This window comes from Oryza brachyantha, chromosome 4 (genome assembly GCF_000231095.2).
Source record: "Oryza brachyantha chromosome 4, ObraRS2, whole genome shotgun sequence".
Classification (NCBI taxonomy): Eukaryota; Viridiplantae; Streptophyta; class Magnoliopsida; order Poales; family Poaceae; genus Oryza; species Oryza brachyantha.
In genome coordinates this window covers 18,486,541-18,506,116 of record NC_023166.2, presented here as the reverse complement: position 1 = coordinate 18,506,116, position 19,576 = coordinate 18,486,541, and the positions used below count along the sequence as shown (strand labels likewise).

The window sequence follows — 19,576 nt, the reverse complement described above, 5'->3', positions numbered from 1 at the left end:
AAATAAACCTTAAAAACAACTTCAAATTTAAAATTTAAAGTTTAAATTTTAGCTTATAAGTATAGGCTTAAAGGATGCAGTTTTTTATCACACAGGTGGATGTTCACCTGTTACTTGCATGTCATCTAAATAGTCATAAAAAATTTGATAAGATAGATTAATATGAGTTATATCACTCCACAAACATGTAAGTTTAAATTTGACTTCTACACGTGGTAACAAAAATAATGGTAAATGTGCTTATACTAGTTTCAATTTATTTTTATTTTTTTATAATTTATAGAAGTTGAATTTAAACTTGTATGTTTGTAAAATGATATAACTCATATTAATATATGTTGTCAACTTTTTTATATTTTTTAATAACTATTTAGACGGACATGCAATACAAGGCGACGATTTTCATAGGGCTTAAATGAAAAAAGCGAGGGGTATAACTTTCTTTCGAAGCAAAAGAACAAGTCGAAGATAGTGATGAGTAGTACAAGAAGAATTTGGTGGCTGGCTGGCTGCACTTGGCATGCAGAAATTGCTGACTGCGTATGTGCGTCCGTGCTGCGGGCGTCGTCGCAGACGCGCGTCCCTTTCCAACATCCCAGCCTGAGGATATCATCGTCTACTTCCTCCACCGTCGTCGTCGCCTCGATCGGTTCCCCGCTTCTTCGAGGGTCGGAGGAAGATGGGGTTGAGGCAGCGGCAGCTCCTCCATGGCTGTGCCCTGCTGCTGCTTCTTGCAGCGGGGGCTGTTCACGCTCAGCGGGCGGCGACGAGGACTGATCCAACTGAAGGTTTGCATGTCTGCTTCGGTTTCTGAACTTTTCACAAGCTGTTCGTCCTTCTTCGATTCTGCCTTGAGGGATTCGACCTCACCGGAGACCTCACCGGACAGTCCGTTCTTCCGGCCGTTCTTGCCTTGGGATTCTTTCTGTCGGAATGAAGAACAGCCCTGCTTTGCTTTGGTTGGTTTCTGCTGAAAAATTTCCGTTCTTGCGTTCTTGATCTTGAACTGTTGCTTGCCTGACAACACATCTGCAACTCTGCATCGTTTTCAGAGACTACAGGCATGTTCTTGAGTTGTACTGTTGTTCTAGTCAACTCTGAATGCCTCACGATCACGATTACTCACCCCACCCAATCTGTTCCAAGAAGTTTTCTTTCTCCCTGCAAAAGTTTTCAGTTCACTTGCCGTCATCTTCGATCAATATGATATTTTTATAATTTTTTTGAGCTGTTGACCTTCGCGTTTAATCGAATTTGTTTGGTCCCGGAAAGTCTGAAACCATGTGTGCGGCGGATGGGTTCTGGTTTCAGTGTGGTGAGTGGTGACTGATTCTGGCCGTCCGATCGTCTCGGCCTGAGCAATCGGACGGCCGAGAAGCCACCCGTCCGTCCTATGCTTATTTGGTAGGACAATCTTACCATGGCGAAAAAATGGTTTTTCACCCTCACTCTGAAATACCAAAAAAAAATAGTTTAAAATTATTGTATTTTAGGGTATATTGTATCAAGATACTAAACTTTTACGTTGAAAATGTGTAAGCTTCTTAGAAAACACTTGATGCTAAAATTTACTTTCAAAATTTTCGGCGAGGTAGAAAGCAGTAGGAGATATTCAATTTTACCCAAAAAAAAGTTCTTCGTGTACTTTTCTGAAAAATGGTAAAATTAGTTTTATTTGGAAGGTAATAAGGCCTTGTTTAGTCCCAAAATTTTTTCCTAAAAACATCACATCGAACTTTTAGATATTTAAATAAAGTGAATCAAAAAACTAATTACACAGTTATGGAAGAAATCTTGAGACGAATCTTTTAAGACTAATTAGAATATAATTAGTCATAAGTGTTACAGTAACCAATATATGCTAATGATAGATTAGTTAGGCTCAAAAAATTCGTCTAACGGTTAACAGGCAGAATTTGAAATTTGTTTGCGACGTCCGATCAAAACGTTTGCTGCAGCGGCGGCGGTGAACGCGGTGTTCGCAAAGCTCGGGCAGCAGGCGCAGTCGTCATGGAACATCAGCGGCGACCCCTGCACCGGCGCGGCGACGGACGGCACCCCCATCGACGCCGCCAGCTTCAACCCGGCCATCACCTGCGACTGCACCTTCCAGAACAACACCGTCTGCCGCGTCACCAAGCTGTGAGTCTGTGCTCCTCCATCCCCTCTCTTTGTCTGGGCTCGGGCTCGCGCGCGCGAGGTGTTCGACGGATTGCCTTCGTGAGCTCCGACGCGCGCAATGCGCTGATGGGATGTTTGCTTGTGCAGGAAAATATACGCCGTAGATGCATCTGGCCAGATACCAGAAGAGCTGCGGAACCTTACGCGTTTGATCGATCTGTATGAATGAATGAACTCTCTTAAGTCTTGTTATTATGCCAGATGGTCTATGATCCAAAGCACTGCATTTGAAGCACATCATCTGGTCACCCGTTTTGGGCTGGCCCCGCAAAAAAAATATATGGTTGATAAAATATTGGGTGTGATGCCAAGTTTGCCATTTCTTGTCCCATTAATCACTTATATCATCCATCTTGGTTGTGTATATCTGCTTTTGATGTAGACACCGGTTTAATCCATTATACCATCCATCGATTTGGCTATTTTGTGTTCCAATATTCCCATTCTCATCATATAACCTATTTTGCATTCCGATGGAGTTTGGTTAGTGACTTACCATTATCCGTCATAGTGGTTACTATTTCTTATAAACTATTGTAGTAACTTGAAAAGGTATTATATACTTCTTAAAATATGTTAGACTATACAACAGTGCAACTACACAATTAGTTAATTTATGGAACGAATAGAACTGGAAATAAACATCTTTATAATATTCCTAAAAAATGTTGCTGATATCTGGTTGACCTTATTTCAGGAATTTAGGACAGAATTTATTATCAGGGCCATTGCCATCGTTCATTGGGGAGTTGACTAATATGCAGAAAATGTGAGATTTAGAACTCACAAACAGCATTTAACTAAATGTTTTCCTTTGGATTGACTCTTGCCTTTTCTCTTTTGAACATACAAGGACATTTGGCATCAATTCATTATCTGGACCTATTCCAAAGGAGATCGGTAATCTTACGAATCTTATATCACTGTAAGAACTATATTCCATGATTTCTTGACCCTATCTCTTCATACAACTCTACCAACTTTCAATCGTGAGAATATATAGATCTATTTATATTTTTGCACTCATGCCTGAATTTAATCAACGTGTATAAAAACCATGAGACGAAGTTACTTTAAATCGATAACATATGGCAACTTCTTTAAAATTGTAATACTCAAATGAAGGCTCCAAATTGTGAGTGAATGCAGAAATGACATCTTTATTTGTTGTGTCATTCTTCCTTTTTACTATTAAGACTTGGAGTTAAACTCAGATGGAACGGTAATTGTGCTGATAGTGTTCATATTCCTATAACATAAATTCCAATCGACAATTTTTATGTGTCCAACATCGATTTTTTGGGTTGAATTTCAGGGGTTTGGGCTCAAACCATTTTAATGGCTCCCTTCCTTCAGAACTGGGAAATCTGAATAAACTTCAGGAATTGTATGTTTCTTTATCGGACTCCCTTTTTTTTTTCTTTTTTGTCTACCAAACCGTTCTGTTTTCTTGGATTACTCAGCTCAGTGTTTGCTGCTATTTGTATTACTTGATTGTAGGTACATCGACAGTTCTGGCTTAAGTGGTCCACTGCCATCATCACTGTCCAAGCTTACAAGAATGCGTATATTGTAGGACTACAAAACAATGTGTTCTTTTTCACATTGAATACTGTTTCTAATATATCCTTTCGTTTGTTCAGGTGGGCATCCGATAATGATTTTACTGGACAAATACCAGATTATATCGGGAGCTGGAATTTGACAGACCTGTAAGATTCCTATTAGGCTCCATTCATTCTGATGTAGTTATTTTGTAACAGATAACTATTTAATGAAAATTGTTACTTGGGCCGCCCCCAACAAAAAAGATAACTATTTGATAGGGATGTTGTTACTTTTCGTATTATTTCAAAAAATATGGTCATGTTGGTACAGCTTTTAATAACTATCTTCAAGTCAGGCAGTTAGGCTTTTAATCGAGGAAAATTGTAGATGTGAGCATGAGATGCATTTTAAGGCTACTTGGTTCAGTGTGATTTGTACAAGAGAGTACTTTTTTTTTTCTAGAGTATTGTCTTGCTAGATTGCACTGAATCACCTTATTGGGGTCTCTTTATAAGTCTAGATGATGGTTGAGCATTGATAAATAATGCATTTTCTGTCGCTATTCATGAAGAGATGGGTTCAAGCATTATTCAACTTTGAATATCTTTTACAATGTTTATGTTTTCACCATGAAAGAAATGGCGCTTTTGCTTCATGGGTTCCGTTTTTTTAGTCAAAGAGTTAATATCTTCCTTCTATCACTATTATCTTTAATTTATCAATAAAGAAATGGTCATTTGAATAACTAACTACAGCTATGAATCTGTAGGCGATTTCAAGGCAATTCTTTTCAAGGTCCAATTCCCGCTACTCTTTCTAATCTTGTCCAATTATCAAGCTTGTAAGTGCTCAGCGCTGCCAATAAATGTGGTACTCGTAATACAACAAATGTAGAAGGGGAACTGAATAATTGGTTTATATGGTGCAGACGAATTGGTGATATTGAAAATGGAAGTTCTTCTTCACTGGCATTCATCAGTAACATGACATCGTTGAGCACCCTGTACGCATAACTTTTCACTCGCTGAACTACCCAAAGTTAATGTAATTCAAACTAAGTTGTGATATCTTACAACTAATAACATATTTGTTTGCAGGATTTTGAGGAACTGTAGAATATCTGATAATCTTGCATCAATAGACTTTTCGAAGTTTGCAAGTTTACAGTTACTGTAAGCTTTTTTTTTTCTACAATAAATTGTAGTAAAGTCCCTTTTGTGCAAGATATTTTAAATGTATTGTGATGGACCGTACATTGTCTGATGACATCTTTACCATATTTTTTTTCTAATACAGGGATTTGAGTTTTAACAATATGACTGGTCAAGTACCAGCATCCCTTTTGGGTCTGAATTCTCTGAACTACTTGTATGGATTACCTTGACTTCAAAAGCATATTTCTTGGAGCCAAACACCTGCTTTATTTTTGTCTTGCTAATGTTTGCAAGTTTTGCATGACCAGATTTCTTGGGAACAATAGTCTTTCAGGGAGCCTTCCAAGCTCAAAAGGATCTTCACTTTCAACTTTGTATGTTATGGTTCAAGTTTGTTTGAACATCATAAAGATTTGTTTGATTTATTTCAAATGATGATTTAGCATTTTCCTGTTTGCAGAGACTTTTCTTACAACCAGCTCTCAGGAAATTCTCCTCCTTGGGCAAGTGAGAAAAATTTACAATTGTAAGTACCAACTTCTGAAACATTCATTAATTAACTGCGGCCAAAGCAGGGGCATATTTCATTCCCTAAATTAAAAGGGCATGCTTGACCTATGTAAGGCTTGTAATCCCGTATTTATGCGTATAGCATACACATTTGACACGCTAGCGCATTTGGTAATTCTGAAAGCTGTATCTGATGCATCTAGTTTATAGGTTCTAAGAGAAATTTGGATCTATCATCTAAAAGCCACTTCTGGTTAAGACTCTTCATTGAAATGTGACTTATCTTACAACTTAGCACAAAAACGAATATTTTTTATAGCTTAAATTTTCCTTTAAGCTAGACCAAACAAGCTCTAAATATGCTATGGGAAGCCTTTTAATTTTAATACCGTTCATTTTACTTAGGAATTTGGTGGCAAACAATTTTGTGATCGATAGCTCCAATAACAGGTGCGTCCATATTTCTAATTTCTCATCAAGAACTCAAGCATAATACTAGGTTGTCTCAGCTTCTAATTGGATACAAATCGTTAATGCTTTGCATATGCAGTGCCTTACCTTCAGGGCTGGTGTGCCTTCAGAGAAATACACCCTGCTTTCTTGGTTCTCCACATTGTGAGCTTTTCAACCTTTGAAATACCATGAATTTAAAATCTGCAACCGCAGACTCACTTAGTCAAATACTAATACTAATTGATCTAACTTGTTTGCAGCTTCCTCCTTTGCTGTGAACTGTGGTAGCAATAGATTCATATCAGGCTCAGATAATTTAAGGTACCAAACTGATGACACCAATCTTCAAGCTGCATCATATTATGTTATAGGAGCACAAACTTGGGGTGTTAGCAATGTTGGAAAGTTCATGGAAGCACCAAATGGAAGTTACATAATCTACAGCTCCCGCCAGTTTCAGAACACCCTAGATTCAGAACTGTTCCAAACCTCAAGGATGTCACCATCATCTTTAAGGTACTATGGTATTGGACTTGAGAATGGAAACTATACAGTCACTCTTCAATTTGCTGAATTTGGGATCGAAGACACACAGTCTTGGAAGAGCCTAGGGAGAAGGGTTTTTGATGTATATGTCCAGGTTGGTTCTTGTGTAGCTTATAAACTATTTTTTGATAACTTGGTTGGCCCTTCGGCCACCCGGCAAAATATATATATATATTTTTTGATTAGCTTACAATCAAGCCAAGATTTTCCTGTCTTGTTTTTATTTGCAGGGTGAGCGCAAGGAAAAGAACTTTGACATCAGGAAGACAGCAGGCGATAAATCTTACACCGTAGTTAGGAAACAGTACAAAGTTCCTGTGACCAAAAACTTCCTTGATATTCATCTCTTCTGGGCTGGCAAGGGCACTTGCTGCATTCCTACTCAAGGCTACTATGGGCCCACTATCTCGGCTCTGAGTATAATCCCTGCAGGTACTCCCCTTAACTACAAATCATGCTTCCAAGATGGAAACGATGTATTTTGTTGGGTCAATTTCTGCATTCCACTGTAAGATCACATTTTTTTTCTAATAAGTGGATATGTTTTTTTTTTCAGATTTCACCCCTACGGTGGGTACTACAGCAGAGCAAAATAAGAGTACTAGTAAAACAGGTGTAATCGCTGGAGTTGTAGTTGGTGTGACAGTTTTAGGTTTGGTAGCACTCGTTGGAATCTTTATGTGGAGACAGAAGAGGAGAAAACTATCACTGGAGCAACAAGGTATGTTGTACACTTGGCTCCTGATGTTTTTTTTTTTTTTTGCCGGGTGGCTCCCGATGTATCCTTCACCAGACAAACAAGAAGTTAATAAATTGATATACCTTTTATGTTTGCAGAGTTATACAGTATTGTTGGAAGACCAAATGTATTCAGTTATAGTGAACTAAGGTCTGCAACTGAAAATTTTAATTCCAGCAACCGTCTTGGTGAAGGAGGATATGGGGCAGTTTTTAAGGTTAGTTCGTCTATAAGAATATATGTATGTGGAACTTGTTATGATTTTTTACGTATGAATCAACTTATTAACATCTAGACAAGTAGTGTACAGCTAAAAGGAACATATGATTGTCTGAATTATTTTTTGTTAAGGATAATTGGCTAGATTCTTTGCTCTCTATGTTTTTTACACATAAATGATGCATATTAATAAATCGGGAAAAAGTGTCAGTATATCCCAAAGGTGTTCAGCATTGCAGTACCTGAGACTTGCATTTTGCTAAATGCCACCTTGCAGGGTAAGTTAGCAGATGGAAGGGTAGTGGCAGTGAAGCAGCTATCTCAAACATCTCATCAAGGAAAAAAGCAATTCGCAACAGAAATAGAAACTATATCCCGAGTGCAACACCGTAATCTCGTGAAGTTGTATGGTTGTTGCCTTGAAGGCAATAACCCACTGCTGGTTTATGAGTACATGGAAAACGGAAGCCTGGATAAAGCACTGTTTGGTATAAGCTATTTCAGTTTGATGCAACTGAGATTTTACAATTCAGGTTTACTTTTGTCTATAACCTATAAGCTAATCCCTTCGTTTGCAGGAAACGAGAAATTGAACATAGACTGGCCAGCACGTTTTGAGATATGCTTAGGCATTGCAAGAGGTCTGGCTTATCTTCATGAAGAGTCCAGCATCCGTGTTGTGCACAGGGACATCAAGGCCAGCAATGTCTTACTTGATGCCAATCTAAGTCCTAAGATCTCCGATTTCGGGCTAGCTAAACTTTATGATGACAAGAAGACACATGTGAGCACAAAAGTTGCCGGTACATTGTAAGTACATTCCATCTGTCCCACCTTTATGTTTACAATTTTTCATACTTATGAATGGCATTTCTGGATCTCCTCTGTCCAGTGGTTATCTTGCACCCGAGTATGCCATGAGAGGCCATATGACCGAGAAAGTTGATGTCTTTGCATTTGGGGTGGTCTTATTGGAGACTTTAGCCGGACGGCCAAACTATGATGATACGCTTGAAGAAGACAAAATTTATATTTTCGAATGGGTAAGCTCACTCATGAACTCTTGAAGGACATTTTTTTTTTGAAGTAGTGAAAGACAAATATAATCTGATCTTTGTGTTATTGTCAGCTTATAATCTGAAATTAGTAAAGATTGATAACATTGCTTCATCTGATTTTATCCAAACATGAAAAAAAAATTATCTGATAATGCCCCCATGATCTGAATACTTACCATCTCAATACCTTCAGGCTTGGGAGCTGTACGAGAACGACAACCCTCTGGGCATCGTAGACGCAAGGCTCACAGAATTCAACAGGGCGGAGGTGCTCCGGGCCATCCACGTCGCCCTTCTCTGCACCCAGGGCTCGCCCCACCAGCGGCCGCCCATGTCGAGGGTGGTGGCGATGCTCGCCGGCGACGTCGAGGCGCCGGACGTGTTGACGAAGCCGAGCTACATCACGGAGTGGCAGATCAAGGGCGGCAATAGCAGCTTCGCCAACAGCGCCGTCAGTGGGCAGTCGAGCTCGGCTCCGGAACCGACCTCGCAGCAAGGCTCGTCGATGTTCTTGGACTCCGTCATCCCGGAAGGCCGGTGATCTTCGCGCCGGTGCCTGATCGGATCAACTTGTCCTCAAGTGACAGATGATATTGACGTTGCAATGGCCGCTGTTGGGGAGTTATTCTTCTTCCGCTGGGATAGAGCCTGAATTTGAACATAGTAAAGTGATATACCACCTCCTCCGTTCATAAATGTTTGACGCCGTTGACTTTTTATATACGTTTAATCATTCGTCTTATTTTAAAAATTATTAATTATTTTTATAGCATTTTATTTATTGTTAAGTATACTTTTATGTATATATATAATTTTACATATTTTGCAAAATTTATTGTTAAGATAGATGGTCAAACATATATAAAAAAATCAACGGCGTTAAACATTTAGGGGCGAAGGGACTATCTTATATTAGTTTATTTTTTTATTTTTTTAATTTTTTAAACTATTTAGGTGACATGAGAAATAGGTGTATATTCATCTATGTGCTAAAAACCATTTTGGAAGTCGGCAGGCAAAATAACGGTTTGATGCGATGGTGCAGGTGCGGCAGTGGATCCAACGGGTTCGGTCGTAGTAGTTGTTTCACAGTTTAACTGCTAATGCTAATCGTACTCATGGATGGCCAAGGAGAAGAGACGAGAAGATGAGCCATAATGTTGTTTGTCTCATTGTCTGTAGGAGTAGCAATAACATAGGACGTTTTGCGGCGACAACCCGTGGCCCGTCTGCCCCTAAATCCACAAACCGCTACACAAATTCATTCCATTTGGAGTCTTAAATGACCGCGATCTCCTCCTACGAGAGCAGGGCTTCCTTTACCATCGACGGTTACCGTGCCAAATAAAAGAAAATCAAATTTAAATCGTTTTCTAGATGTGTGTGAATTTAATACGATTACCAAGGTGTTATTTTTATCCGTCTTGTTTGGCAAATGGGTTAGACAAATACTTTTCCATCTCAACGGTCTATTCTTCCGATGTTATTTCATCCTAACCATCCATTCATTTTTATTTTCTAATCTCACCGTTCATAACCTATTACTATCTTTTTTTATACAAGACGCAGACGCGCACACAACACACTCACACCATAATATACGCATACACACGCGTGCGCGTCACTATCACATACTTAGTATTTTAGATACGCACGCGTCCTCAGATAAGACGCGAGTTACTATCTAAAAATCAAACTCGCATGAACTGCTCCTACACCCGCGCAGCTAGACACCCAAGAAAATGCTCGGTTCTCATTCATAACCTATCATCATTCTCTACCGGTAACCGGCGTGTTGGGAATCCCTGAGAAGGACAGGACATGACGAGGTGGGCCAGCCGACGAACCAGCAGTACGACATCGGGCTTTTTCTGTCCGGCCTCTCTCATCCAAATGCCATCGTCGTCGTGGAGATGGGATCTTTCTCGCTACAGAACCTGTCGACCACAAGCTAAAAAGACCATTTCCGATTCCTATCCAGCAATCAAAAGCGTCAAAAGCTACTTACCCATGGCCCCACGAGGAAGGATGAGGCCGATGACCATACGAGCACACGCACGCGCGCGCCAAGACTCTTTCCCCGTTCACCCTCCTCTTCAACCCGCATGTGGATTAAATTTTAAAAAAAAGGATTAGAAAAAGATTAAACGCTGCAACAACCCCGCGCACATGTTTCAGTTTAGCCTCGATCGAACCCCACCCCCGGATGCCTACGTTTCTCGCAGTTTTCCCACGTTTCGACGTGGCTCGAAAGCCTCAAAATCATTTTTTTTGGTTGAAATTTCAAATATGCTTTTTCAGAAATTCAAATGTTAATGAGTAAGTTTGGTCAAAATTTGATCGAAATGTATCGAAGACCGTGATACCAACAGGGGTCGAGGCCTGATGGTCAATCGGTTGCCGCTGTTTCTGTACCGAGTTGTTCATTTTTATTATTTTGTATATCTATGCAGTTGACAGAAGCAGCGTGGCCATTTGACTAGTAGCACAGCACAATTCGGTCACTCAAAATTTGCACATTTCCATGCAGAATTGCTATTGGTGGTGTTTATATCTGCAGGAGGAGGCTTCTTTTCGCAAAGACTGAGTTTATCTTGTATTAGTATCTAATTAATCCGCATCTCCCTCTCCCAGAAGGGGAGTAGAGAGGAGAGGGCAGGGCTCGCCTCTCGAGGAGGAGGAAGATGAAGAAGGTGAGCCAGCTCCTCCATGGCGCCCTTCTCCTGCTGCTCGCTGCTGCAGCGGCTGTCCAGGCTCAGCAGGCCGCGAGGACGAGGACTGATCCCACTGAAGGTAAGCCTGCCTGCCTCGATTCCCTTTTCCTCTCCAGATTTTCGTCCTGATGGAAGTGGGGAATCGCTCTGAAATTCGGCCAAGAACGAACGATGTGTTCTTTGGGGGGTTCTTGTGGCTGTAGTTTTTGCTGTCGGGATGAACAATTAGTTGTTGAGCTTAAATCGATGCTTGCCTGCGAAAAAATCCGTGTCGTTTTCAAAATCGCAAGGAGCATGATGAACTGTTCTTGAGAGTACTGTTCTAGTCAACTCCACCGAAATCCCAATCTGTCCCAAGAAACTATCTTTGCTGCAGCACTACCTACTACTCCATCTCCTTCCAAAAGCTTGCGGTTGGTTCACATGGCGTCATGGCGATCAATTTGGTGCCTTTTTTTACTGTTTGGCTGTTGGCCTTCGTTGTGTCTCGTTCGCTTCCGGCGGCGAGCGGCGAGTTGCGCTGGCTTTAGCTGAGCTACGGAAAGTCAGCGCATTGACCGGTTCCTGGCCGTCCGATCGCCTCGCCCTGGCGGATCGGACGGTGATGATGTTAGCATACTTGACGGAGTTGTGTTTTTATTTTTTATTTTTTGCTGCAGCGGCCGCGCTGAACGCGGTGTTCGCGAAGCTCGAGCAGCAGGCGGCGTCGTCATGGAACATCAGCGGCGACCCCTGCACCGGCGCGGCGAAGGACGGCACCCCCATCGAGGACACCAGCTTCAACCCGGCCATCACGTGCGACTGCACCTTCCAGAACAACACCATCTGCCGCGTCACCAAGCTGTAAGTGTCCACCTAATCCACGCGCGCGCGCGAGGTGTTCGACGAATTGCCTGCCTGAGAATCTGATAATACGGTGATAACGTGGAGGCTGGAAAAGGGCACGAGCTAATTGGGATGCTTGCTGATGCAGGAAAATATTTGGCTTAGATGTGTCTGGCCAGATACCACAAGAGCTGCGGAACCTCACGCGTTTGACCTATCTGTATGAATGAACTCTCTTAACCTCCTTATGTTGGATGGTCTATGATCCAAACTACTGCATTTGAAGCATACTATATGGTTGATTAATAGATGGGATTGTATGTCTGCCATTTGCCATCACCTTCCATTGTTTCTATTGACATCACAGTGCCTTTTTTTAGATAATGCACAGTACTTCTTTAGCAGTCATGTTTCATTATCTGTACAGTGGTTACTATTTCTTAATACTCCTAAGCTATTATTTACTTCTTTAAAAAAAAACCTTTTACAACAGTCCAACTACGCCCTAATTTTAGTTATAGAATGAATAAAATAGAATTAAATATATTTCTAACATTCCATGAAATTAGTGTTGCTGATATCTTATCTGATCTTATTTCAGGAATTTAGGACAAAATATATTAACGGGGTCTTTGCCATCATTCATTGGGGAGTTGACTAATATGCAGAACATGTGAGATTTAGAACTCACAAACATCATTTTACTATATGCTTTGCTTTAAATTGGATCTCACCTCTTCTCTCTTGATTGCAAAAGGACATTTCGCATCAATTCACTATCTGGACCTATTCCAAAGGAGCTTGGGAACCTTACGAATCTTGTATCACTGTAAGAACTATATTCCATGATTTCGTGACCCTATTTTTTCAAAAAAAAAAAACTTTACCAAACTTTTAACTGTGAGAAATAATAGATCTATTTATGTTTTGCACTCGCACCTTGAATTAATCAACTGTACAAAATCATGAGATGAAGCACCCTTTAAACTGAACATATGGCAACATCCTCAAGATTAAATTTTGATGAATGCAGAAATGACATCTTCATTTTTTGTGTTATTCTTGGTCACTACTAAGATTTGGATAGTTGGATTTAAACTCAATTGGAAGGGCAACTGTGACGATAGTGGTTGTGCTTCCTGTAAAATAAATTGCAATTGACAATTTTTTATGTGTGGGTTGAATTTTCAGGGGTTTAGGCTCAAACAGATTTAATGGCTCCCTTCCTTCGGAGCTGGGGAACCTGGACAAACTTCAGGAATTGTACGTTTCTATATGGGACTCCTTTTTTGGTGGGGGTCTACCAATCCATTCTGTTTCTTGGACTACTGAGCTCAGTGTTTGCTGCAATTTTTATCTTTCAATTGTAGGTACATTGACAGTGCTGGCTTAAGTGGTCCACTACCATCATCATTTTCCAAGCTTACAAGAATGCAAACATTGTAGGACTACTAAAGGATGTGTTATTGTTGACATTAATCTTCCATGCCATTAAACATTGTTCCTTACATATATCCTCTTATCTGTTCAGGTGGGCATCAGATAATGATTTTACTGGACAAATACCCGATTATATCGGGAGCTGGAATTTGACAGACCTGTAAGATTCCTATAGCCTCTGCTAAATCATGCAGTAATAATTTTTGTAACAGATAATTATTTATTCAATAGGGATATTGCGTTTTCATATTGTTTCAAATTTCAAAATAATATGGTCATATGGGTACAGTTTTCAATAACTATCTTCAAGTCAGGTTTTAAATCAAGGAAAACTGTAGGTGTGGACATGAGATGCATTATAAAGCTACTTGGCTCAGTGTGATTTGTGAAAGAGAGATTATTTTTCTCTTATTAAGTTCAGATGATTGTTGAGCATTGATAAACAATGCATCTTTCTTCTGTCAATAATGATGAGACAGTTTCCAATTTTGAAACCCATTATTCAGCTTTGAATATCTTTTACAATATTTATGTATTCACTATGAAAGGAGTTGTACTTTAGCTTCAGGAGTTCGGTTTCCTCTTTTTTCTTTCTTTTAATAAAAGAGTTGACATCTTCCTTTTATCACTTCTAGTTTAATGTATCAGTAAAAAAATGATTTGAATGACTAATTACAGCGATGAATCTGCAGGCGGTTTCAAGGGAATTCTTTTCAAGGTCCACTTCCTGCTACTCTTTCTAATCTTGCCCAATTATCAATCTTGTAAGTGCCTAATGCTGCCAATAACTATGGTATTCTACAAAGAATGTAGAAGGGGGAAATTGAATAATTGGTTTATATGGTGCAGGCGAATCGGCGATATTGAAAATGGAAGCTCCACTTCACTAGCATTCATTGGTAACATGACATCATTGAGCAGCCTGTACGCATAACTAACTTTTAATCGACTTAACCTTACAGTCACACTACTGCTCAGAATATTTATGTAATTCAATTCAAGTTGTTAGATCTTATAAGATGTAACATATTTCTTTTCAGGATTTTGAGGAATTGTAGGATATCTGATAATCTTGCATCAATAGACTTCTCAAAGTTTGCAAGTTTAAACTTACTGTAAGCTTTTCATTTCTAAAATAAATTGCCACCAAGTGCCTTTGTGAAAGATATTTTAAATGTATTTCTATGGACCATACAATGTATGATGACCTCTTTGCCATCTTCATTTTTTACTATTACAGGGATTTGAGTTTTAACAATATCACTGGTCAAATACCAGCAACCCTGTTGGGTCTGAATTCGCTGAACTCATTGTATGGATTATCTTGACTTCAAAAGCTTATTTCTTGGCCAAATACCTGTTTATGTGTCTTGCTAATGTTTGCAAGTTTTTCCTGACCAGATTTCTTGGGAATAATAGTCTTTCAGGAAGCCTACCAAGCTCAAAAGGACCTTTGCTTACAACTTTGTATATTCATATGATCCAAGTTTGTTTAAACAACATAATGAAGAGGTGTTCGATTTATTTATAATGATTATTTAACTTTTCTTGTTTGCAGAGATTTTTCTTATAACCAACTTGCAGGAATTTTTCCTCCTTGGGCAAGTGAGAAAAATTTACAATTGTAAGTACCATCTTCTGAAGCGAGCATTGACTAGATCCAGCCAAAATAATGGCATATTTCATTCCCTAATGAATGCAGGCATATTTGACCTTTGTTTGGTTTGTTGTCCTGCATTTATGTGTATAGAATAAAAATGTGTTGAGCTAACGGATTTGGTAAATCTGAAAGCTGCATTTGATGTATCTAGCTTATAAATCTTAATAAAATTTTGGATCCAACATTTATGATTCAGATTCTTCATGGAAGTCATACTTAACCTTACAGCTTACCACAGAAAAGAATACTTTTTTAAAGCTTAAGTTTTTTTTTCCCAATCTAGACCAAACAAGCTTGCTATGGAAGTATGCAGTTTGTGAATCATTAATTTTAATATGTTCATTCTACTTAGGAATTTGGTGGCAAACAATTTCGTGATCGATACATCCAATAACAGGTGTGTTCATATTTCTAATTGCTCCTCAAAAACTCAAGCATAGCTACTAGGTCCTCTCATCTTCTATTTGGATTCAAAATGTTGATGTTTTGCATCTGCAGTGTGTTACCTTCAGGGCTAGCATGCCTCCAAAGAAATACGCCATGTTTTCTTGGTTCTCCACAGTGTGAGTCTTTAACCCTTTGCAATACTATGAATGTGCTTAGTTGAGACAATCACAGATTTACATAGTGAATACTACTACTAAATTACTAATTGATCTAACTTGTTTGCAGCATCCTCCTTTGCTGTGAACAGTGGTAGCAGTAGACTCATATCAGGCTCAGATAATTTGAGGTATCAAACTGATGATGTTAGCCTTGGAGCTGCATCATATTATGTTACAGGATCACTAACATGGGGTGTTAGCAATGTTGGAAAATTCATGGATGCACCAAATGGGAGTTACATAATCTACAGCTCACGTCAGTTTCAGAACACCCTAGATTCAGAATTGTTCCAAACTTCAAGGATGTCAGCATCATCTTTAAGATACTATGGTATTGGACTTGAGAATGGAAACTATACAGTCAATCTTCAGTTTGCAGAGTTTGGGATCGAAGACACACAGTCTTGGAAGAGTCTAGGGAGAAGGGTTTTTGATATATATGTCCAGGTTTGTTCTTGTCTATCTTTTAAACTATACTTTTTTTATTTAGCTTACAATCAAGTCAAAATTTTCTTGTCATGTATTTTTTGCAGGGTGAACTTAAGGAGAAGAACTTTGACATCAGGAAGACAGCAGGCGATAAATCTTACACCGTAGTTAGGAAACCGTACAAAGTTCCTGTGACAAAAAACTTCATTGAGATTCATCTCTTCTGGGCTGGCAAGGGAACTTGCTGCATTCCTACTCAAGGATACTATGGGCCCACTATCTCGGCTCTGAGTATAACCCCTGGTACTCCCCTTAAACTACAAATCATGTTTCCAATATGGATAAAATGTATTTTCTAGGGTCAATTGTTGCCTTCGCTGTCAGATTACGTTTTTATTCTCACAAGTGGACTTCTTCAGATTTCGCCCCTACCGTGGGTACTGCGGCACAGCAAAACAAGAGTACTAGTAAATCAGGTGTAATTGTTGGAGTTATAGTTGGTGTGACAGTCTTAGGTTTGGTAGCACTTGTTGGAATCTTTATGTGGAGACAGAAAAGGAGAAAGCTATCATTGGAGCAACAAGGTACATGGCACACAAAGCTTACAATGTACCCTACCAGGCAAACAAGAAGTTAATAAATTGATGTACCTTTTTATATTTGCAGAGCTATACAGTATTGTTGGAAGACCTAATGTTTTCAGTTATGGTGAACTAAGGTCCGCAACTGAAAATTTTAGTTCCAGTAACCGTCTTGGTGAAGGAGGATATGGTGCAGTTTATAAGGTTAGTTCATCTGTATATTTATGTCTGCGAACTTGTTACGAATTTTTACCAACAAAATATATATGCCAATGTATCCATCACAAAAGTTGCATTAAAAAACCTATTTTTTGCATATAAATGATGCATGTTAACAAACCTGAAATACATATATGCCAATGTATCCATTACAAAAGTTGCTTGGTATTGCAATACCTGAAACTTTGGTGATGCCACCTTGCAGGGTAAGTTAACTGATGGAAGGGTAGTGGCAGTGAAGCAGTTATCTCAAACATCTCATCAAGGAAAAAAGCAATTTGCAACAGAAATAGAAACTATATCCCGAGTTCAACACCGTAATCTCGTGAAGTTGTACGGTTGCTGCCTTGAAGGCAACAATCCACTTCTGGTTTATGAGTACATGGAAAATGGAAGCCTTGATAAAGCACTCTTTGGTACATGCTATTTCATTTTGATGCAACTGGGATTTTTATAATTCAGGTTTATTATAGTCTATAACGGTATAACCTAAAATCTTAACCCTTCATTTGCAGGGACTGATAATTTAAACATCAACTGGCCAGCACGGTTCGAGATATGCTTGGGCATCGCAAGAGGTCTGGCTTATCTTCATGAGGAGTCTAGCATCCGTGTTGTGCACAGGGACATTAAGGCCAGCAATGTATTGCTTGATGCCAATCTCAATCCAAAGATCTCAGATTTCGGGCTAGCCAAACTTTATGATGACAAGAAGACGCATGTCAGCACGAAAGTTGCTGGTACATTGTAAGTAAATTCCATCTTTTATTCACAAAAAGAGTACATTCCGTATTTCCCAACTTCATCTTCACAAACTACTTGAGCTTATTGTATTTTTTGGCTGTCCTTTGTCCAGCGGTTATCTTGCACCCGAGTATGCCATGAGAGGTCATATGACCGAGAAAGTTGACGTCTTTGCATTTGGGGTGGTCTTATTGGAGACTTTAGCCGGACGGCCAAACTATGATGATACGCTTGAAGAAGACAAAATTTATATTTTTGAATGGGTAAGCACAGTACCTCACTTATGAACACCTAACCCAAGAAATGATATTATAACCTGGTCATTGTGTTATTGGCAGCATATACTCTGAAACTTTCTAGTAAAGATTGCTAATAGGAAACACACGTACATAATCTGATTTTCTAAAAAACCTGCAAAAAAATTCGGTTATGCCCCCATGAGAATACTTACCATCTCAAATTATCAACACATTCAGGCCTGGGAGCTGTATGAGAACGACAACCCTCTGGGCATCGTAGACCCAAGGCTGTCAGAGTTCAACAGGTCGGAGGTGCTCCGGGCCATCCACGTCGCCCTCCTCTGCACCCAGGGCTCACCTCACCAGCGGCCGCCCATGTCGAGGGTCGTGTCGATGCTCACCGGCGACACCGAGGTGGCCGACGTGCTGACGAAGCCGAGCTACATCACGGAGTGGCAGATCAAGGGCGGCAACACCAGCTTCGCCAACAGCGCCGTCGGCGGGCCATCGGGCTCGGTTTTGCCGGGGCCGACCTCGCAGCAGCACTCGTCGCCGTTCCTGAACTCCATCATCCAGGAAGGCCGGTGATCTGGTCTCTCGCCGGTGCATGATCGGAATCATCTTTTCATCGAATCACAGGTGGTAATCTCGCCTTGTGAATATACTCGGTGGCTCGTTGCAAAGTGCAAACGGTGTCGAGACTGTCAGTTTTGCAGTGCAGGTCGTCGTCGTCTTTTTTTTTTTTTTTTACAGTTTGCTGGCTGCATTTTTTTTTTGTGTGTATTCGGTTTGATTCAAACCTGTACAGTATACGTTTGTGTATATTTTGATCAAATATCTGTTGTGCTTTGCCTGGTTTGGATGTGAATAATATTGGGAATTTTTTTCCCTTCTGAGTTATCCTAAGTTTGATCCTGAAATTTTTACATGCCAAGGGACAACGTCCGTCCTGTTGTCCGATTTACTCCCTCTGTTAAAAAAAAAACGAATTCTCTGATTTCTGTGTCCAACGTTTGACCATCTGTCTTATTTAAAAAATTTTCAGAAAATTAAAAAAAATTAGTCACACATAAAGTACTATTTATGATTTATTATCTAATAAAAACAAAAATATCAATCGCAAAAAAAATTTGAATAAGACGAATAGTTAAAAATTGAAGGGAAAAAGTGAAAAATTGGTTTATTTTAGGACGGAGGGAATAGTTTTGAAATTTTGATATCATTTACAGTAAACTTATACGAAAGTATACATCCAATAAGATATATATATATACAGTGAATAGATAAAATGGATATTTGCTGAGATCCTTGATACGGTCAGTACCTACTCACCAACCTTAAGCTCGTCGACTCTGAGCAGGATTCGTGAGTCATAACGCATGTGGTCCAGATGTTTGATTTTCTCCCATGGACACTTCACCCATTGGTTAGAGATAAATCCCAACACGTAAGCATCAGTGATTCAAAGCTGCTGACGTCTGTCATTGAACCGAATCACTGTTTTTCATCCTTTTTATCATACATATAAGTTGTCCTGAAAAAATATTTCTGCATTTGAAAAAGGATATGGCCAGTCTTCGGAGATATTTATAAAGGGGTTTGTATGCGTGCGTTCTTAGAAGAGAGCGTGCTGCATTGTAAGCGTTTGCATTGTACTGTGTTCAAAAAAATATTTCACCTTAGTGCCATGCAGCCTCGTTGTTTGATTGAAA

General features: G+C 39.6%; 2 protein-coding genes across 2 annotated transcripts; both read left to right on the top strand.

The window, feature by feature from the left end:
- Positions 1–531: 531 nt before the first annotated feature.
- On the top strand, positions 532–9,134 carry LOC102716686 (probable LRR receptor-like serine/threonine-protein kinase At1g56140). The gene is made up of 24 exons (XM_015836558.2): positions 532–788; positions 1,959–2,142; positions 2,269–2,340; positions 2,879–2,950; positions 3,035–3,106; positions 3,497–3,568; positions 3,682–3,753; positions 3,825–3,893; positions 4,499–4,570; positions 4,658–4,732; positions 4,827–4,901; positions 5,026–5,097; positions 5,192–5,257; positions 5,344–5,409; positions 5,799–5,843; positions 5,944–6,008; positions 6,107–6,486; positions 6,623–6,824; positions 6,949–7,113; positions 7,230–7,348; positions 7,628–7,838; positions 7,929–8,160; positions 8,243–8,393; positions 8,602–9,134. Exons 1-24 carry the CDS (start codon positions 680–682, stop codon positions 8,947–8,949), a joined length of 3,066 nt encoding a protein of 1,021 aa, XP_015692044.1. The 5' UTR covers positions 532–679; the 3' UTR covers positions 8,950–9,134.
- Positions 9,135–10,706: 1,572 nt separating this feature from the next.
- LOC102716409 (probable LRR receptor-like serine/threonine-protein kinase At1g56140) lies at positions 10,707–18,778 on the top strand. Its single transcript, XM_006653706.3, has 24 exons — positions 10,707–11,201; positions 11,782–11,965; positions 12,096–12,167; positions 12,549–12,620; positions 12,705–12,776; positions 13,139–13,210; positions 13,318–13,389; positions 13,479–13,547; positions 14,080–14,151; positions 14,237–14,311; positions 14,428–14,502; positions 14,628–14,699; positions 14,789–14,854; positions 14,946–15,011; positions 15,400–15,444; positions 15,546–15,610; positions 15,720–16,099; positions 16,186–16,384; positions 16,501–16,665; positions 16,748–16,866; positions 17,087–17,297; positions 17,397–17,628; positions 17,738–17,888; positions 18,102–18,778. Exons 1-24 carry the CDS (start codon positions 11,093–11,095, stop codon positions 18,450–18,452), a joined length of 3,066 nt encoding a protein of 1,021 aa, XP_006653769.1. The 5' UTR covers positions 10,707–11,092; the 3' UTR covers positions 18,453–18,778.
- The last annotated feature ends 798 nt before the right edge of the window (positions 18,779–19,576 follow it).

Excerpts from the sequence above, each read along its gene's own strand:
- LOC102716686 (XM_015836558.2), top strand. The coding sequence starts at position 680 with ATGGGGTTGAGGCAGCGGCAGCTCCTCCATGGCTGTGCCCTGCTGCTG. Across the intron at positions 3,754-3,824 it reads CTTACAAGAATGCGTATATT|GTGGGCATCCGATAATGATT; the intron begins GTAGGACTACAA and ends TCGTTTGTTCAG. Across the intron at positions 4,571-4,657 it reads CTTGTCCAATTATCAAGCTT|ACGAATTGGTGATATTGAAA; the intron begins GTAAGTGCTCAG and ends TATATGGTGCAG.
- LOC102716409 (XM_006653706.3), top strand. The coding sequence starts at position 11,093 with ATGAAGAAGGTGAGCCAGCTCCTCCATGGCGCCCTTCTCCTGCTGCTC. Across the intron at positions 12,621-12,704 it reads TTGACTAATATGCAGAACAT|GACATTTCGCATCAATTCAC; the intron begins GTGAGATTTAGA and ends TGATTGCAAAAG. Across the intron at positions 12,777-13,138 it reads CTTACGAATCTTGTATCACT|GGGTTTAGGCTCAAACAGAT; the intron begins GTAAGAACTATA and ends TTGAATTTTCAG.